Genomic DNA, 15,536 nt, shown 5'->3' with positions numbered 1-15,536 from the left:
GGAACCTCTGAAAATACTGAAGATGGATTGGATCGAAAAGATAATAAGCAGCCCAGGAAAAAACGTGGCCGTTATCGGCAGTATGATCATGAAATAATGGAAGAGGCTATTGCAATGGTAATGAGCGGAAAAATGAGTGTTTCCAAAGCACAAGGAATTTATGGGGTACCTCACAGCACTTTAGAATACAAGGTAAAAGAAAGATCTGGAACACTGAAGACTCCTCCGAAGAAGAAACTCCGATTACCAGACACTGGGTTATATAATATGACAGATTCAGGGACTGGCAGCTGCAAAAACAGCAGCAAGCCTGTGTAGATTACTTGTTAGGAAAACGTTTGTATGTGTGTATATGCGTGAGTGCGTGTATGTGTGTTTGCGTGTGTATGTGCACAGGTGTGTTTTTGTGTGTCTATATACACACATGTGGGAATTACAGATGCTCACTCTGACAGGAGACATGAAATTTTACAGTTCAAAAACCACTTACATGCCTTTTGAAAAAAAGTTTTATTCAGGGTTTTCACTGTGGACAGAATTATATAGTTGCTTACTTAATTCTGATAGTTTGTATTTAATCCTTGTATAAATAGGTGAAAAAGATTCAGGTTTTCTTTAGTAGTCAATAGCATAAAGCATTGTGGGAAAACAAGTAACTGTCAAGTGAAATATTTTTATTGGTGAAAGACCACTCCAGCCATTCAGTTGAATCATCTTCTAATGGAAATATGATATTACTAGTTTGTAAGCATTTTTGCATAACATACTTACATTTATTGTAAGTATATGAAACAACCAATCAAAGTTTAAACAGACAGCTATCTCCACACTAATAAAAGTTAATATATACAGTATTAGTACACTACAGTGCATTCTATGAAATATGAAATGCACTCAAGTGCATCCATCAGAAATAGAAAACCTTAAATGATATGTATAATGAAATTTAATATTTATCATTTAATAGTTGATTTAGCAGGAAGTTGGGGTTTATAAGGTATATACTTTTAAAAAAACTGACACATAGTTAACCCCAGCAGCTATAGAATCCTTTAATGTAAGATGGAATACTAAGAACAAAAAGTAATTTAAATTTAATTATTAAAATAATTTAATTTTGTTTTTCATTTGAAAAATAAGCTAATGTGTAAGGCTAGAAAAGAAAGTTGGAATGCAACTTAGAGCATGTTTATAATGTGCACAGAAAAGCTTGAGAATGATAATTTTGGTTTAAATGTGCTGGTTAGTTGATGTTATGACTACTTTAAATTTTAAGGATTGTGACACACTCCTACTATTGAAAAACCTCAGTGTAACTTTAATATATTTGCTGCTGTGACATTTCAAAACATTTTCAGTTTATCAAAATGAATTACAGATTTCATTTTGGTGGGCGATACATTATCATTTTGCTAATAACCAAATTTGCAGTTTGTTCAGGGTCTTGAATAGATTTACAGATATTTAACACTGAAGCTGTTTTGAACTTTCAGTAATGTAAACTCTCTACTAATTAGGTAGTTAGAAGCTGGGCAGTGCATTTTAACTTTTACTAGACTCATGAGAAAGACCAGTAATTTTGTATAGCAGTTTTAAAATGTGTTTCAGAGTATCCATGTTGGATTTATGGAGTATGCAGTTTTAGTGGTAAAATGTTATAAAGCATGTGCCTCCATAGAAAGAATGGGGATTTGCTTCATAAATACAAAATTCTTCGAGTGCCCCTTTTCTCTGTTAAAATTCAGGTTCTGATCATTTTTTCTAAGCCAGTTTTCCTAAGTCCAAAAGGAATACTTAGAGCTGAATTTAAAAAATAAGTGCACCTTGTCAAATACATGTGTTTTTACACTTGTGTTTGTGTGTATCTAATAATCATATATACATATAATACTGAAGAGATTTTCAGCTATTACATTTAAAAACTGCTTACATATGTTTAAAGAAACTGAAGAGTAGGAAACTACACAACCAAGTAGTTATTTGGTCTCTCAGATCTATACTGAACCCTCTTCAGTTATTAAAGTTACTTGCATACTAGGATATGAATCCTCTTGCTCTTTTTTCCCCCCAAGAAATTATACATAATAGATTGCAAAACAGCAGATGTCAGGGTCATCTTTCTTTTTAAAGAATTAAGCCATATTTTGTGAGGGCCAGAACTTGGATTATTTAATATATTTCCCCTCCCCCCCATTGAAAAACGAAGTTAAAGTAAATGTTTCAACACAATTTTATTGACCTCTTTATACAGAACTTTACCTGCAAAAATTGGGGGGTTTGAATGCATTACATAATATTTATATTGTATTGAGCTTTTTTATTCCTCACACTATATTTACATTAATAAATTGATTGAGAAGTTTATAGTAAAGGGATACTTACAGAACACTTTTATATCATTTAAAAGATGACCTGACCAAAAACTTTACAGGATTCATAAAATCAGGGATCATTTTGCTATTGACTTCACAGTGATCAGTAGTTTTATAGGTAATATTATAGTTAATTTGCAGCATTTTAGTACTCGTATTATTTATTTTTGGTCAGAAATAGTAAATTAAATATTTTTTGATAGTTTATAGGTAATGATCAACCCATAACTTTTAAAAGAAACAAAATGTTTCTAATTATTGAGTTAACTTTTGATTATACAAACTAGGAAAGGCAGGGAAATTTATGGGTTCCCCTTCTCCCCAGTGATTCTATTAAGGTATTCTTTATGTTTAACTTTCAAAGTACTTTATAAATTTAGTTACCAGTTACTACTTGTTAATTGACAATTTTCTGAAAAATCCAGTTTCAGCAGACTTTTAGTGAAGGTGAAAGCAATCCTTATGTGCTTTCTACTTATTTGAATGTTCCTCAAGTATTTTATATTAAAAAAAAAGAAGGAAAAGAAAAAACAGTGCCTCTGTTTTTAGAAAACTACTGCTCAGTAAAGTTGTTTAAACCATTTCTGGTAGCTAATGACAATTTTATATTAAATTGTATACTAACTTTAGTGAGACTGATTTTTTTAGTTGTTTACAGTACAAATACTTGTATTTGTTCTTTAATTACAGTATTTTCATTGTCGCAGTAATTTAGTAAAACTCTGTGGCTGCCTTGATTTTGACAGATTTTGTTAATATAAACTGATTGTTAGGCAATTAGTTATATTTATGCATAAATCAATTGCACTATAATTCATGAATTATTTATTACAATATTTTCTAATGAATTCATGTATCTGTCTTGTGTTGTAAATGTACTGTAATTCTGTTTCTACTTTGTGTTGTTATATATCTAAATCTGATTGTATGAATTTTAATTGTTCAGTTAACGTGTTTCTAGGTTGTAATTTGTAGTAAAGCACTTCAATGCTTTTGCACTTAAATTTACAACACTGTTGGTGTGTGATTGATTTACTCATTCATTCAGTAAAAGAAAAAAAGAAAAGAAAAGAAAAAACTTGACTACACTGACTTATTTGATTCACTCTAGGAAGCAATTTTTTTAATATCAATAATAGAAATTGACTTTTTCTACAGACAACTCTCAGCAACAAAGCTTATAATGGGAAAAATGGATAGAAACTTACCAAAAAATAAGCAGGATGTGTTTGTTTATAAATCAAACAAAAATTAGAAAAAATTTTAGCACGAAAAGCAGTGGAGCTGTGAAACATACAATTTTAGAATCTTTATGTAGTTAAGTGAGTAAATTCTAGATTGGAGGCTTATGTGTATTCAACTATTTATTCATACATTCGGTTTTTCTTTGAGATTCTAACATACAAAAAATACAGAAATGAAAATAATTAAAGCCAAATAAGTATATCATGGAATTTTCTAGTTTGAGAACTTAGTTATCTAATATCTGAGAGAGAGGTATAAAATCCTAATATCTGAATATCTAATTAGCAACTTTTTGAAGCTGTTCTTCCTGTGACATTAGAACAAAATTATTGGCCCCTATGATATTGTTGAGATTTTTGAAGTTCCACTATTAAAAATAATCAATTGAATAAGAAATTCTTAAAGTATAGACTTCTTGGAATGTCAAAAGAAAGCCATAAAAATCTTTCAATGATTTTCAAAATAACACTAATCATTAATTTTGATTAGTTCTGCTCTAGACTATTAATGGAAAAAATCATTTGAGCATTTCAGGAACTGTTACAAGAGCATAATAATGTTTAAAAAATAGATAGTCTTTTTCTAAATTTGCAAAATTTGCTTTGGTGTTTTTGCTGCTACTCAAACAACAGAGTTTTATAAAATGTAGATACAACATTGCCTACTTATCTGTGAAACAGGTTAAACCAGTTTTAGGCAGGTATTTTTATGAGAAGCATGTAAAATCTCTCTTTAGTCACCGGTACATTTAATAGGCCATAATATAACTTTTAAACAAACGTGTTGGAAATGGATCTGTCAGAACTTTTGGGATTTTCTTTTGCTTGTGTGAAGATTTTAGTTTTTTATTTGCTGGGAAAGAATATAATACCACTTATACCCTCTTATTGATAGTTAACATTTACTTGTGCCTTTATTCTCTATATATGTTTTCTGAGTTATACAGTAGTGAATCTTTGGAGTCAGTTCAATCATTTTATACTCTAACCATGAAAAAATTTACAAAAAATTATTTTCCAAAGGGAAGGGATACCAAGGTCATGTCCTGTCTTCATCTGTCTAGAGATGACAGTAGACTTAAAAATTTTTATTGTAATTTCATCTCTTCCCTCTGTTCGATAACTTCTTTATGTTAAATCCCATGCTGGTTTTACTAGCAAAACATTGGTTGAATCTAGTAAAATTATCTTTTTTCTAGAAGAATTTTTATCTAATCTGAAACATTTGCTTTGATGTTTTTGCTACTCAACAGAAATTTTATAAAATGTAGATAACATATTGCCTACTTATCTGTGAAACAGTTTAAACTGGTTTTAGGGAGGAACTTTTTAAACTCAGTTTCACTTTCATTTTAAAAATTAATTTTTAATATTGGTGAACATAATAACCCTTTATTTAAACAATATACAGTCTTCTATCACAGTTCATAGTCAGCACAGTTCAGTTCCAACCCTAAATAAAATTTATACAAACCAGTAACTAACAACAACAAATATAAGAAATCACAAGTGGGAGGCTGTTTTCATGTACAGAGTTTGGTGATATGTTTAATTTAAATAGATACTTTTCTGAAACAGAATTCTTTTAATATATTTTATTCTTCTTGCTGCTGGTATTGGATTAGAAAGATTTTTTTTTTATATATAGACTTATACATTGGTTGCTTAAGTAATCCTGGGTTTTAGTTTCCATTAGATTTATGTTAGTTTCTGCAGTGGGATATTTTCCAGCATTTGAAATTAAATAATTAGGTAAGTAATGCCTTTAGTTTTGACATAATTAATTTAGTCTTTAAAATAAATTAAAAATAGATTATATTTTTAAATAGCTTAAATTTTTATTTTATTACTAGGTTAAAACACCTGTTATATGAAATCTAAATCCCTTAACTTTCCTTTTGACTATACAAAACTTTTTATTAGTAACTTTATTTTCACTGCCTTGAAAAATATTTTATCTTTTTTTGAATAAAGGTATTATCTTTATTTTAAATAAAGATAAGAAAGATTTTCTCCTACATCTTATTTATCTTATTTGTACTAATATGGACTGATAACTACCAAATAACTTATAAAATGTCTACTTTACAAAAATTTTAACTCCTTCTGAAGCACTTTTCGTTAAATATTCTTAATATAGCCAAAGCACTAAACATTAGCAATCTGTAAATATAACCATATCTATCAGTAGCAGCCTTTATATTACACCAAACAGGGTTTTGCTTTGACTCATATTTTGTCATAGGAAGATATCATAAGTGCTTCATTATATTTTTGGTAAACAATAATCAATATATCACTTTCACAGCTCTCCATAGGAATTAGAGGTCCAGCAATATCAAAATATCTATTTCAAGCTCTGTTAAAATTAAAATTCCTTATGATATTAGTATTTTTGCTGTAATTCATTTTTTGTTTGATTTTTATTTTTAGTTCAACTGTTGATGCAAAATCAGAGGAAGCTACTAAAATGGAAAAAGGAAAATCAGCATTAAGCAAAGTTTTGGAATCTTTGTGCATACATCACCAGGAACAAGTTTTGGCTATGTTGAAATTTCTAGTCCAAGAGCAGAATGCTGCTTCTCTTTGCTGTTGTAATTCATCCTATACTGTGTCTTCAGAGTCTCAGAATCCCCTAATTGAAGATGATGTAGATGGTCTGTTCTGTAGTTGTGAATATAGGCTGGCAGAAGGAGGGTGTTTACACAGTGAAAGACAAAGCCCTGGTTTTGTGCCTCTGCCAGTCTGTATTAAAGATTTACATTGTTTATCTTGTCAAACTGTAACTATTGAACACATTAAGAAGGTAGTGAATAGAGGAATCGCAGACAGTTACAGTTCTCACAGGTTCTGTTCTGGACTGTTAGCAGACATTCATTCCACAAAATCAGGCTTTCAGAGTCCTCGTTCATCAAGGGAAATATGTGATGTTTTGGTAAATCTTCAAGATGTTTGTAGATCTCGAAGTCCCTCACCCCCACCATTATCACCTGTGCAGGCTGAAGGATTTGAAAAATTGAAAGATGTCATCTCGGAGTGTTCAGCCTTAGAAAATAATAGACTTGAAACAAATATTAACCAGCCTCCATCTCTGACACCAGCAGAAATAAGCAATGATGAAGATGGTCATGAAGGTAAAATGCCTAAAACTAAAAAATCCAGTAACTCTGATTCTTTTCTCTTAGAAGACAGCAATAATTGTACTACAAATCATGAAAAGGGTGAAACTACTATAATTTTTCAAGATTTAATGGATCGTATTAATGAAAAATTAAAGTCAATAGAAACAGTAGATATGACAAACCTCATAAAATTATCTAGCAGTGATTGCAATACAGATAATGATTTAAAGTTGAGAGATTTAATAACCTCTCTTTTGCATAATGCAAAGGCCAGTGATTACAGTTTTATGGAATTGCTGAGTCAACATGATAAAAAGATAGAAAATAAAATTATTCAGACAAGATTTCGAAAGCGTCAAGAAACCTTATTTGCAATGCACAGCTCTCCTGACTCACCCATATTCAGAAGGCAGTCATTACAGATAAAAAGAGAACTTGCTAGTCTTGATGAAAACTTTATGAGAAAAAAATACACTGAAAAAAATCCAAGGAAGTTTTTGCGCAATGATGAACTCTTTTCAGCAGACAAAGAGCAATTCTATCATTGCCAAAGATCTTCTCTACAGAATTCTAAAAGCCTGAAAGATAATAATCATGTGGAAACATCATTTTTACCAGATTATGGATTACAGTCATTGCAACTACCTCTAAATAATTTAGAAACTCACTTGGCTTTTGATGCATTTTCAGAAAGCTTTAAAACAGCCTCTCCTGAGAAAATGAACATAAGGAGATCACAGGAGATATCTGTGGCTAGGAAAAAGTTTTTGCAAAATCATAAAGAGAATCCAAAATTAGAGAATACTCAAACTCCTTTGAAAAGTGATATCCCTGGACTTTTGAGCAGAACCAAACGAAATATTGTACCACCAGGGTGGTATTCTATATATGTAACAAATAATTATGTTTTCAAAAAATCCCCTAAGGCCAAAAAAGTTTCTGACTCTACCAAAGGAAAAGATGAAGTAAAAAATATTCAGGTTGAAAGCTCACATAGTATAGATTTAAACAAAATTGCAATGAATTCTAATTTACAAGTTGTTGTGGAACGTTTGGAAGATACAATAAATATGGCCAGAAAGTCTTGGGATGGTCAGTCATTATCAGAAGGGTATAAAGCATCCAAGAAATTGATAGAAGTTGATGGTAAAGATCAACCTGCTGGTAGAAATATGACTCTGACTGTAAGTAGAATGACATGTAAAGAGAAAAGTTTATCAAAATCCATAGTAGCATCCACCAATATTAAAACCAATCATATACCTACAATAGATTTGAATAGCAAACGACTTAACCAGAAAAAGTCATCTGTTTTAAACACAAGTAACTTGATTTCCAGTGTTGAAAATGTACCAACGAAATATGAAGCCATTGAAAGCTCTTCTTTTGCCACCTATTCTAGTCCTATCAAACTCATGTTTTTATCTGAGGTTAAAAGCAGTGAAGGAGTCAAATATACTTTAACTTCAGTTGGTAATTCCGAATCAAATCGTGATTTTTCTTCTGAAAAGCAACCAACTCAAGTAACTGAAAATAGAAAAGAAACAAATGAGACTATCCCAAACGCTAACTCTGCAAATTATAGTTCTAATCTTAATGATAGTGACACTTTCCAAAAAGAACTAAGCAAATTTAATTGTGCAAAAGAAACTGCAGAATCCTCTGCAGTGTTTACAGATGATATAAAGAATGATAAGCCACAAGAGTTACCTAAAGAGTATTCAAGCAGTATGATTGATTCATCTTTTAAAAGAAAACCAGGTAGACCTAAAAAAATAGGTCCCCAGGTTGTGAAACAGATAAAGCGACCAATTGGAAGACCACCGAAACCTAAAACTGACCAAACAGATATCGCCATTTGCCAAAATGAGTCCATTAGTGCTGAAAAGAAAAGCCCAGAGTCTCTCATATCAGAAGTAAAAGAAGGTATACATCAGAAGAGTATTACAGTAACTGTTATTTATGGAAGGTCAAGAAGAACTAAAAGGCATGTTTCTGAAGGAAGCATAAACAAAAGCAACTGTATATCTTTTAAAAATGCTGTTACTGATTTTCCAACAGAATATAATAGTCTCAGAAATATTAGAGAATATGACACTGACTTGGGTGAAAGAATAAGTGCTATTTCAAGTCTGACTACTGAAAGTGAAATCTTGGGGTCTGGCTTTGAATATGTTAGACCTTTCAAGAACAAGCCTGTGATACCTCAACCTTCCAAGAACATTATTCGACCGAATCAGAAGCCTTTGGCAATAATTAGGAAGCCTGGTAGACCTGCAAAAGTGAAAATCTCTGGCATATCTGTGACTATCAATAGAATTTCACCTCAGGAGAGAGAAGTGAGTATTAGCAGCTGCTTACCTCCTTTAGAACAAGAGAATATATTCCAGAAAAAACTGCCTGAAGAAAATCACCAGTGCACCATGGATACAAGGCACACTGAAGCTGACAAATTCAAGAATGAATCGAAAAGTATGGTTGCTGCTGTACCTTTGAGACATTCCATTAGGGATCGAAAACCATCTCTGCATTTCTTACATTCATTAGCATCTTCTAGTTCACTTATTTATAGAAATTCCCTGCTCCATAAGTCATATAAGCTCCATTTGCAGAAAGGTAAAAGTCAGGAGGACAAACATAAGCAGTCAAGGATTAAAATAGCTTCCAAAGGTACCCCAGGAGCTAGAAATTCAAGGAATGCAAAAAAGCATTTGGAAGATAATTTAATACCCATTTCTGAAGTATCCTTGGACCCTATAATTTCATCAAACCCTTTGCTCAGGTGGTGGGCTGCTTCTACTTCAAACGATTCCTTATTAGAGGAATTAAACAATAGATTTGAACAAATAACAAATGCTTGGGTGCCTGTGAGTGGAGATGAAGCTGAAAATTCTGTTCATAAAAAAAGAGAACCCATTGAAAACCATAACTTCAAAATAGCAAGCCCTTTGGAGACCTGTCTTTTAGAACTTGAGGTTTCACCCGTAAAAATGCTTTTTCAGAAAAAGTATGATTTGAATGAACTCTGTACCTGGTTTATGCAAACAACAGAAACACAGTCTCTTTCATTAGTTAGAAAAGCAAATGCACGAAACCCTTTGGAAGTAATAAACACCAGAGAAATTAAATTAGGGACCAAATATTCTGATTTTAATACCAGCCCTTTCAGAAAGCACTTTAAAAAATTTGCACTATCTTCGCCTTCAAAGTCAGCAGGGAAGTTGCATATACTGCATAAAATGGTTAGCTCCCCACTCTTAAATGTGAAAAGTAATTTAACACTAACTAGATTAAAAAGAACTGAGTTTAAGAGGTTGCATCATGAAAGGTGGAGAAGAGAGGGAAAGCTGCACAGCCATGGGACAGGTGCTTGGATATCTAAGAGGAGGAACTTGAGATTTTTTTGCCAGAACCAGCTTTTGAGTAAGACTGAGGGAGTAACAAATACTGACGTCCCACTCCAAGGAAAAAACACAGTAGATAATCAGTTTATTTTCCCACCTGAGATCAGAGATAACTTTTTGCAACAGAGGTTGGCCATGTCTGATTTCAAAACACATGCTAGTTTAGAGAATAAATTTAACTCAGAAGCAAAGGAGAATGGAACAAACTGCAGCCAAAAAGATTTTGAAAAGGGACCAAGACTAGGAAATGTATGTTCAAATAATTGGAGGTCAAAAACCTTGAAAGACTGTAGAATATTTTTGAGGAAGATCAACTATCTTGAACACAGAAATACTTTTAAGTTAAATACCATCATTTACTCTCCTGAATCTGTTAACTGTGGAAGTAATCATCAAACTCACATAGAAGAATCAAAGCGCTTTACCTTAAGATCCCAGTCTGCTAGGCAAAATTCTTTTAAAAAGCAATCTAAAGAAATAGAAAATGCTAAAGCAAATAGTCCTTCAAGCGATAAATTTCCTGCCCAACTTGAAAATAGTAAATTAAATAAATGTGTTAACTGTGACAAGAATCCTTCTGATAATTGTGAAGTTCTTAGCAAATTGAACAAAAGAAAAAGACCACCGTGGAAGACCACAGAAATGTCAACAAAAAGACATAAACGACAGTCTTGCAACAGTGGACAAATGGCAAACTATTATTCAAAATACCAACTAGGTAAGTTTTTCTCTACTTAATTTTAGTTTCATTGTAGGTGCCTTGAGTGAAATATCAGATGATGGATAGAAAAGGAACAGTTGATTTAGTTTTGTTTCTAAAATATTTGGACAATCTAATTTCTTGGCACCTAGTATGAAACTCATAAAATTAGGTGCTGCTAAATGTCCCAGTGCACTTCCCCACATCTAAATATGTCCAGGATTTCAAGAAAAGTATATTTGAGACATAGAAAGCTTCTAAAATATTAATGTAAATACTGTCTTCTTTTGCATCTGATCTAATATAAAATATAGAGAACAGTATGCCCAATATGCCCAAGTAGCTATCTAAAAATTCACTCCTACACTACAAGCTAATATATATTTATTGTCTAATGATAAATTAGCAACTTTGAGACCATCTGGAAAGTAAAAACTATCTCATGGTTAACTTGATGAAGACTATAACATATATAATAATCCTAGAGTATCAATCTCACATTCACCATTAAGTTGTTAGGCCTTTTGATACTGCTTTGGGAACCACTTTTAGAGTCTATTTATTTAAAAGTGTCAAGATTTTTTTCCAATACGTCAGCAACTTATTAAATAGTTTTTTCATATCTGACATTGATTCCATGGATATAAAGGTGAAGATTTCTTTGTAGAGATAATTCATCACCTACCAAAGGAGAAAATCATATACAGGTAATTTTAAGATAATGTTAAATTCAGAATGCAAACTGAAATTACTTCAGCAAGTAATTATGAGCTTTACTCAGTTATTCTAACCTGACATTGGTGCCTCAGGGAGACTGTTACCCCTTGAACCTAGCAAAAATGGGATGTAAACACTAGTTGCCATCATAACCAGTTCCAGTTCTCTTCTTGATAGGTGATAGACAATTTAGGATATGTAAGAGTGTGGCAGTGTTTGTTGATTTCTTTCCTGACATGAAAGAGTGAAGGAATGCAGGGTTACTGGGTTACATTTGGATATTTAAGGATATTTTATCATATGGTTGCATTGTTACATTGTATATTTTAGGGGAGTCTTTTGTGTGGCCGGAGAGGTATTAGTGGCTTAATTTTTATTATGTTTTTTAAAAACTTTTTTAAAAGATAAAAAAACATTTTCAGGTCTTAAATTGAAACATTAAAAGCAGTAATTAAACTCGTTTTAATAGGTTAGATTATTATGAACCCCAAAATTCAATTACTTAACTGAATAACTTTTATAATACTTATTTCAGTATATCTCACATGCAGTGATTAAAATTTTTAACATAAATAATTTAAATTTTAAAGATGGTCAAATTAGAGTCTCCATTATTAAAAATGTATCAAATCTAAAAGTAACGTCCTTTGTTCCTTGGCCTAAGGGTAACTAAAAATAACACAACAAATAGTATGTCAGGAAAAAAGAGGGAAGAAGTCTAATAGTTATTTTTTTCAAAAGAGCTTATAATTCACCTAAAAATACATTCACATATTTTTAAAAGATTGCCATGAATGGAGAATAAAGTGTAATGTTTCATTTTTAATTCTTTACACCATCCTCATTTCATACTAAAGATAGTTTGTATTGTCATTTCTCAACAAAACTGTATTTTGTTACTTCCAGCTTAACCATTGTATCTTTCTAAGGTATAAATGTAAATGTATTCTAATATGATTCTTCATCTCACTAAATATGATATCACCCTAGAAAAATAAGATGGAAGATGCCTAATTGTTACTTTTTCAAATTAATTTCAGATCCTTTTGTAACATTTAAAAAAACTTTAGTATCATAATAGGAGTTGTTTTTCACCTTTTCTCATTTTAAAAATTCATAGTAGTAGTTCCTGTTCTGCTCAAAGTTTTATTTATCTTTTACTGATAACTTTCCTTCTTTGTTTTAACATTCTTTTTTTTCCCACTCAATCAACAAGGACATTATTTTTATAAAGTTGTATTTATAGCAATATTTGTTATATTATCTGATTTTTAAATGTTTCTTAAGGTTTTTTTTTTTTTTAATCATTATTCTTGATACTCCATACTTCTTTTTGCCTTTTTGGAAATGACACTAAAATTCATTATTTTATATGTGTTTTTCTTCTTCATTGAATACATAGTAACTGGAAGTTTGAGACTTTTAACAATAGGACTTTTCTAGGAAAATTCATTTGGCAATGTAATAATGAATTAATGGAATATTTCTGTTGATGAAGAGTGTTGATTTTACTTACAAATGTCTTGTTTTTAAACTTTTCAAGATTAACCATACAGATATAGTTTAGTACACAGAAATTTTAAAACTTGTACTTGATGACATTTGTACTGCTTATATCAATTGTAAACGTGGAAAGGAAGAAGAAGTGCAATTCTATTGTATTCTTGTTTTAACAAATACTTAATGAATGCCTACAATATGCTCTTAGGCACAATAGAAGATTCAAAAAGCTTTTTTCCATCTAAGTAAGAAAATAAGATCTATATTGCTTATTTATTCAAAATATAGAGTGTATTTTATGTTTTAAGTGCGATATTATATGTTTTAAGGGGATAGAATGGTAAAAGTCATGTTTTGTACTCTCGAGCTTACCATCTTATGCAGGATAGTGAATAGGCAATTCATGGAAAGATGAGTGCTCTGATGGGAGAGAGAGATGGACTATAGGAGCACATAGGGAAATTGAACCCAGGGTCAGAGAATTACACAAGGATACTTGCTTCTAAGCTGGAATTTGAAGAATGACAAAGTATTAGAAGTCCGGAGTATTTCAGGCAGAAGCAAATTGCATGGGGAAAATGTGGTTGACTGAAGAGAGCAGGGTTGTCTGGAACACTGATTAATTTAGTTCATATAGCTAAGACACAAAATAGGAATTTAGGAAGGGGCAGGGGGTAATTGAAAAAAATGGCAAAAGATAAAGCTGCTGATGGAGGCATAGCACAAATTGTGAGGTCAGCATCAGTTAGTGAAAAAAAAAAATCTGGAGCCCTGATAGTGGCAGTATTGGGGAAGAATGGACATATTTGAGAGACATCCATGAAGTAGAATCAGTCTTAGAGAACAGAAGAATAAAGTTTAACATCAGGTTTTTGGCTTGGACATCTGGGTAGGTGATTGTAATATCACTCTAGGTGTTCAGTTTTAGACATATAAAGTTTGACATATCTAGTGGGGTATCCAAGAAAAGATACTTAGGATGAGTTATGAGTTTTTGCTCAGGAGAGAGGTCTCAGCTAGAGATAAAGATTTGGGGGCCAGCAAATAGTTGAAGCCCTGAGAGTGGAAGAGACTGTTCAGTGTAAAATGTGAAGAACATAGGGTCTCAGAGCCCCAGAGATAGGAGAAAATAAAAGATGTGTACAAAAGGAGACTAGTGAGAGTAGCCAGGGGAGAAGAGGAAAGCCAGCAGAGAATGGTGACAGGAAATGTGTTTTAAGAAGGGAAAAAAACAACAGTGTAAAGTGTTAATAAGAGGTCAGTTAGGTCTTGAAATCTTCTGTGTAGCACAAGAGGTTATTTTAGAGTCAGAATTCTTATGATTGAGTAAATGCAGGAAAAAGAAATGAAGAAAATTAGCACAGAAAAATGTAAATGGCAGATTGGTGAGGAAATAGGGAAGTAGTGAGAGGAAGCCCAGTTGAAGGATGTTTAGATGCCAATGGGAAGAAACCACTGGAAAATGAAAGACTGAGGTAGAAAAATGAGATGGCCAACAGGGGAAATGGAGTGAAGCCCCTGACTTGATAGTGGGGTATCATGAGAATCATTAGAGAGATTGGTTTTGGCCAGAAGAGTCCTTTCTCTTCTAAGACATGAGAATGCATGTGTGCATGCCAAGTTGCTCCAGCCATGTCCAACTCTGCGGCAGTCTGGGCCACAGCCCGCCAGTCTCCTCTGTCCATGGCATTCTCCAGGAGAGAATACTGGAGTGGGTTGCCATGCCCTCCTCCAGGGTATCTTCCCCACCCAGGGAGAAAAGCCTCATCAATTACGTCTCCTGCATTGCAGGCAGGTTCTTTTACCATTAGTGCCACCTGGGAAGCCAAAAACATGAGAATAGTGGGAGTGATTTTTAGGAGGATCCAAATCCTCCTAAAGTTTATAATTTATGGGGAGAATGTTTAGGATAGTAGACTATTTTCTATGAATCAAGAGGTAATCTAAGAGTTTTATGGTAAGTATTGAGCTCTGGATAATGTTTGAAATACTGTCTCAATAAGTAACAGGATTGAACAGCTTGTGATTTTTATCTCAGTTGCCAGAATGTAAAGCTTGGGAGAAAGATGGGCCATTATACTTAATAGTAACTGTGTTCACCAAGTGGATGTAACAGAAGGAAAAGAGATAAAACTAAGAATTTATTCTTTGAGTTGTGATAAATTACATGATCAAACTACTTCTAAGAAGTCTTTTTCTAATAGCTGCACACAATATAGATTAGAAGAGAGGGCAGAATGAGGTGTGTGAAGGACCAGTTGTAAGAGATGATTTTTGTGGTGATAATGGTCTAAAATTATGTGTGACTATTGAAAATAATAATATAGACTCTTTAATGTCAGTGTTGTTTGAGTTCCTAAAGCAAATGTGTGCCTTTTCCTAATTGATACACAGCTGGATATAATAAATGGACTTTGGACACCTCTGAAATTTCAGGCCAGAATAACCTAGTATGTACTTAAAGCTACTATCCTTAT

General features: G+C 32.4%; 1 protein-coding gene across 1 annotated transcript in view; it reads left to right on the top strand.

The window, feature by feature from the left end:
- LCORL (ligand dependent nuclear receptor corepressor like) overlaps window positions 1-11,807 on the top strand; it is a 147,750-nt gene extending 135,943 nt beyond the window's left edge. The window contains exons 7-8 of the mRNA XM_052641751.1: window positions 6,050-10,860; window positions 11,737-11,807. Of these exons, the coding sequence (XP_052497711.1) occupies window positions 6,050-10,860; window positions 11,737-11,807 (4,882 nt within the window). The remainder of the gene's footprint in view (window positions 1-6,049; window positions 10,861-11,736) is intronic.
- Window positions 11,808-15,536: the final 3,729 nt, after the last annotated feature.

Source organism: Budorcas taxicolor, chromosome 6, assembly GCF_023091745.1.
Source record: "Budorcas taxicolor isolate Tak-1 chromosome 6, Takin1.1, whole genome shotgun sequence".
NCBI lineage: Eukaryota > Metazoa > Chordata > Mammalia > Artiodactyla > Bovidae > Budorcas > Budorcas taxicolor.
Note: the sequence above shows the minus strand (reverse complement) of the source record. Positions and strands in the feature narration are given on the sequence as shown.